Source organism: Glycine max, chromosome 12 (assembly GCF_000004515.6).
Source record: "Glycine max cultivar Williams 82 chromosome 12, Glycine_max_v4.0, whole genome shotgun sequence".
Lineage (NCBI taxonomy): Eukaryota > Viridiplantae > Streptophyta > Magnoliopsida > Fabales > Fabaceae > Glycine > Glycine max.
Genome location: NC_038248.2, coordinates 34,357,223 through 34,363,047, shown reverse-complemented (window position 1 = coordinate 34,363,047; position 5,825 = coordinate 34,357,223). Strand labels below are relative to the sequence as shown.

At 31.0% G+C, this 5,825-nt stretch overlaps 1 protein-coding gene across 1 annotated transcript; it reads right to left on the bottom strand.

Annotated features, from left to right (window-relative positions):
• Positions 1-2,395: 2,395 nt before the first annotated feature.
• Positions 2,396-4,092, bottom strand: PIP2-5 (aquaporin PIP2-5). The gene is made up of 4 exons (NM_001358268.1): positions 3,715-4,092; positions 3,259-3,554; positions 3,010-3,150; positions 2,396-2,899 (listed from the first exon to the last, which is right to left on the bottom strand). Exons 1-4 carry the CDS (start codon positions 4,025-4,027, stop codon positions 2,786-2,788), a joined length of 864 nt encoding a protein of 287 aa, NP_001345197.1. The 5' UTR covers positions 4,028-4,092; the 3' UTR covers positions 2,396-2,785.
• Between the last annotated feature and the right edge of the window lie 1,733 nt (positions 4,093-5,825).

The following is a 5,825-nucleotide window of genomic DNA, read 5'->3' as shown; positions in this document are numbered from 1 at the left end:
AAGACTAACAATGAATTTATTTTTATATTTTTTTAATAATAAAATACAAATTTGTAATTGACATTTATAATTTCAAATTTTTATTTAAAAAAGTTTATAGAAATTATAACTATAATTTATGACTTGTAATGTATGTTTGTATAAATATAATAAAAAATTTATCACTTAGGTTTATGTCTATCTGACTTTACTTTATAAGTTATGACAGTTTCAAATTAAACCTAAATTAAAAGACAGGATAAAATTATAAGTATAATATTAATGAAGTGAAAGGTAGAAATAATATCAAAAGTAGACTCAAGCGTAGTTTGTTTTACAGGAAACTGAAGCCTCCTAATTTATTCAATAAGTTTAAGTTTATAATATATGGGTAATTACCTTAAAAAATTGCAATTAGAGTGACGATATATTTTTCCATAAAAAAAGAATATAAAAAGTAATTTAAAATCTCAGAATAAAATTTACTATTAAAACAAAAAATGAAAGAAATTTTTAAATTTTATGTGACATCGTTAGAACCACTAAAAACTGATTCAAGATCTCAAAAACAGATCTAGGATTAAGAATGCTCTAATTTATTCAATAAGTTTGAGTTTATAATACTTGGGTAATTACCTAAAAAATGTGAGTATGAGGGACGGTATATTTTGCATAAAAATAATTATAAAAATTTGACCTAACAGAAGCTCAGTTGTCCTTTTTCCTCATAGACAGAGAGACAGTATCCTGTAAAAACTCTATCAGTTACCATCCAAACAAGAGAGAACAACAAAGAAAGTTGAAAACGTGAGATAGACGAAGAGAACCAATTATGGGATGATGACAAATTTCATAAATACTCAATCACGAAGAAATTAATTACCGCTACTATTATCATGACAATGAGTGCTCCTTCCCTATCTCTGTCTGTACTTTGTACCATCCCACTCACTGTCCCACTTCAATTATCCATACTCAACTCTGATCGTAAATAAAACAACCAAGAAAAATTATATATATATATATATATATATATATATATATATATATATATATATATATATATGAAACAATTAACATATTATAATAAAAGAAAAGCAAAAGAAAAAAAAAAGAAAAAATAAAATGGTGATATTAGAAAAGGAACTTAAAAAATATTCTTGGACTTATTATATGAATATATCTCTTATCTCAATGACTAAATGATTCGTAATCGTATACATAAAAAATAGCCAGAAAGTACCAAGCAGAGACATATAAAATATGGCAAAGATAAGTACTTTAGCTCATCAATCTATTATTATATATACGAACAGAGGGGCACAAAACTAACGAATCCTGAATGATCAACCTAACGTGTTTATTACTTCTTTCTTTCTTTCTTTTTTCATATATTTTCTTTCAAACTATATTATAGTGTCCATAACAACTACAACCATGAAAAAATTTTCAGAAAAAGAAAAAATCACTGCTTTATCTCGTGTGCAATACGACCAGCACGAAAACCGAGTCAGATAATATTATAAGCTGGGGAGTTTTCTACAACAATTATAATTTAACTACCATTCTAATTACATTGTTATTCTTCCCAATAATTTAAACATTGGGGATAAGCATCCAAACATAAATTTATGATAAAAAATGTTAGAGAATAGTTGTCGAGATTAAGCTTCAACAGTTAACAGTACTTGAGGAATCTGTAGCAGAGAGAGGGAAAGTTATGTTTGTTTCTTTAGGGAAAGAAGTTGATGAGTGGGGCGATAACAGGTGAGTTAATGTGGAGCTTCAAGAAATTTGTAGTTACTTATTTACAGGTAGCATGATTGTGAAAGCACAACAGATTTTGCCCATTGGAAGGGCCATCACTTTTGTTCTTATCCGTTTTCAAGTCTATGAGGCTATGATGAAGACTAACACCTAAACTATTTCTAAAAATATTATATTTGACAAAACAAAAAAAAAGTTTAACAACTATTACATTGTTTATATTTAAAATTCTTCTTAGAAATATTCTTTTACTAAAATTAATTAGAAGTAAACGTACTACTAGACTTGTTCCATATATAGAAGTACATTCAAGTATTTCATAAGGAATCTCTAATAAATGTCTGGAGAAACTAAAAAATATATATATTTATTATATAAGTCATAAAATAGTTTAAAATAAATTATAAATAACATAATTTTCTAACTCCCAATAAAAATATTTCTTATGTCCTTTGAATACTGTATTTACTTTTCATAAATACCACTTGAAGAATAGCAATAGTTGAAATTAAAGAAGAAGGCTATAATTGTTACTTATTTTATTTCACGCGTAGGTGTATGAATTATGAAATAACCAGCAATAATTAAGTGCGGAAAACTTTGATTACTAAAGGCAAGGTTGATGATAATTGATAAGGCATTCAGAACAGAAGCAACGAGTGATAAATTTTATGCAGAAGCAGATCGAAGCTGATGAAAATACACCACTAACGAAGAAGCAGGCAAAAGGTAAAATTTGGCTAATGATCCACCACATTATATAAAAAGTGAACACATGATGATAAATACTGGAAGAAAGAAAGAAATTAAATAAAAAAAAAAAACAAAACAAAAGGGATACAAATACACCCTTGACATAAAAGCATTCTTATCTACAAATTCAAGAGCCCCAAACCCACGGTATTTGGCTTTTGCCCCAAACCCACGGGTAAGCAGAAAAGCCAAAAAGGAAGGAACTCCAAGAATTGAACTGAAACACTGTTATTGTTTTGGGTGACACAGGACAAATGATCATAATTTAGGTAGTGGAGATTATTAATTAAGTGTTGCTCCTGAATGATCCAAGAGCTTTGATTGCAGCAGCTCTAAGAATGTATTGATGGTAGAATGCAGCCACCGCAGCTCCAACAAACGGTCCAACCCAGTAAATCCACTGAAAATAATAATCACAACCATATATTAATTAGTGCTAACAAATATATATATATTTTTTTCATGCTAAAAAAAAAACCTTATTTTGTCCAAAAGTTAAGGTTTACTTACTTGGTCGTCCCAGGCTTTGTCGTTGTTGAAGATCACAGCTGGTCCGAAACTCCTTGCAGGGTTAATGCCGGTTCCAGTGACAGGGATTGTAGCCAAGTGAACCATGAAGACGGCAAACCCAATGGGAAGTGGTGCTAACACCTTTTTTTGATTATTTCAAAGTAAAGTTAGTGAGCAAATTAAGTGATATATGTTCCAAAAACACACCAAACCTAGCTAATAAGAATTAATTAAGGTATTTATGCTTACAGGAACATGAGAGTCCCTAGCGCTCCTCTTAGGATCAGTGGCGGAGAAAACGGTGTAGACAAGAACAAAGGTACCAATTATCTCAGCTCCCAAAGCGGTACCTTTGTTGTAGCCATCGCTAACAGTGTTAACTCCACCTCCGTACCTGTTGTAGTACGATTTCTGGAACCCTTTGGCCAACCCAGCACCGCAGATTGCACCGGCGCACTGTGCTATCATGTACAACAACGCCCTCACCAAAGACACCTTGCGTCCCAGGAACAACCCGAATGTCACCGCAGGGTTGATGTGTCCCCCTATAAATAATAATATGCACAATACAATTTCATAAACATTAATACTAGTATACTTTCCAAAGTCTTGCATTCTTTTAACTAAAAGGTGTTTGTCTTTCCTTTATATATTATGTTTTAGTTATATGATTAGTTGATGTGGGATTTGTGAGAACAACTATACCAGAGATGCCGGCGGTGCAGTAAACAAGGATGAAGATCATGCCACCGAAGGCCCAAGCGATGCCCAAAATGCCAACGCCGTCGCACTCGGTGTTACCGGGGATTTTGGTGTCACTCTGTCTCTTGTAGCCAATAATGGTCAACACGGTGATGTAAAGGAAAAGGAGTGTTGCTATGAACTCAGCTATGGCGGCTCTGTACAAGGACCACTTAGTGAGCTCATCTGGGTCGATCAACGGCGCCGGAGGTGGGTCATGGTAATCCTTCGCGGAGTATTCACCTTGCTCTGTAACCTGCTCAACGTCTTTGGCCATTATTAGAAAATTCTAGCTGATTCCGCAATTACTCTAGAGAGAGTATAGCTATTAGCTACTATGTGTGTGGTGAAGAATGATGGTATTTAAGGAAGAGTGTTGTAATGAGTGGAATTAATAATTTAATTGGGAAGGTTTTGTACGTATGTGGTTATGTGGCAACCATGACAAGATTAGCGTATTTTTTTGCCGCCCTATTAGCTTCATTTCGCTTGCATGGCCCCACTCTTTTTTTTTTTTTTTTTCTCAACGTTCTGCGATTATCTTTTCTATATTTAAATCTGCAATTTTTGTATTACATTTACTTATCTTTCAATTCCCTGGGCCAACATGGCCTAATAACGTTCTTTAATTCAACGGTTACATGTGACTAAGGCTAAGGCCTAGTCATGTAAATGGTAAACTAACCAACAATTATTACCCGTTTTTTTATTTTGAAAAACTTGTACACATTCATTCCATTTTGAGTAAATTAGGGTGGGAAAGAAAAAGAGATCAAGAGAAGATAGAAAAAGAAAAAAATACATATAATATACGATGAAATGAGAAATATAAAGAAAAATAGGGGGAAAAGAGGCAAAAATAAATTATAAGAGAATAAGACATATGTTTATAAGAACCTTTTTGTATTTTCTTAAGTAAAAATAATAATATTTTAATATAATAATAATAATGATAATAGTAATAAATTATTTCAAAAAGAAGAATTTTGTTAAACATTACTTTTAATTAAAGAAGGAATAAAAGAGACAAATAAATGATATTGTTCATTTAAATCCATGAGATATAAATTAGACACGCAAGTTATGCAGCAAGCAATAGCCAATTCAACGGTCTCATGCTTCTCTCTCCACGGATTTGGGGCAGATTTTTAGATAAATTAAATTTCCTAATCATTAATTTTAACTAAAGAACACATTGCTATTCGAAATTTTAATATGAATTATAGCGAAAATGTTTAACCATCATATTAATAAAATAAGCTACTAAAAAATATTGCAAATTAATTATTAAATAAACTTGTTTATCAAACTTGATTAATAAATTCAAACAAACTAGTAAAACTAACTAAAAACACTTCTCAAACATACACAATTTATTAATAGTGATTTAAATAGACAGACAAATAAAAATTAACCACGAAATTTTCATATTAATTTGTTAAGTTGTTTCTTTCATATCCAACATTTTTGCTTACGTCAATTTATTGAACTTCATCACATAAATTGAATTTAATGAAACTCCAATCTCATATACGATCTCGTGGCACCCAGAAAATTGGAGTTTTTTAGACTGTGGATTATTTTATTTTGCTAAAGGTTGTAAAGTTATCTTTTATCTTTTATTTTTTAGGATAATGTATTGGATGTGAAGTTATCTTTGATTTGCCTGAACTTTGCCATTTCGTAAAATTTGAGTATACCCTTGTAGAACTTTCGAGCACTACAAGTTAGTGGCCAAGAAATATTTGCATAAAAAAAATAGCAATAGATTAAGATATCTTATACTGGGAAATAAAAGAAAGCTGTCAATCATTAATTAGTGTCAATATTATGTAATTGTTGATGTGATTAAAATAAGGAGAAAAGTAGTTGTCAATTTTGTTGGGTGACGAAGGCTTTGCCAGATGAACTTATCTGGACGCACCTAAAATCTTATAGCTTGTGAACAAAATTAAAGGGCGATTCACCTTGTCCTTGTCACAATTATGAGGCAACTATATTTGTAATTAAATCAATTTATTATGCAAAGTTTAGATCATAATAACTATTTTAAACATGGTTTTAGTGCTCCTTTT

Coding starts and splice junctions, on each gene's coding strand:
- PIP2-5 (NM_001358268.1), bottom strand. CDS start 4,027: ATGGCCAAAGACGTTGAGCAGGTTACAGAGCAAGGTGAATACTCCGCG. Junction 3,151..3,258: donor CTAGGGACTCTCATGTTCCT/GTAAGCATAAAT, acceptor AATCAAAAAAAG/GTGTTAGCACCACTTCCCAT. Junction 2,900..3,009: donor ACAAAGCCTGGGACGACCAA/GTAAGTAAACCT, acceptor TATTATTTTCAG/TGGATTTACTGGGTTGGACC.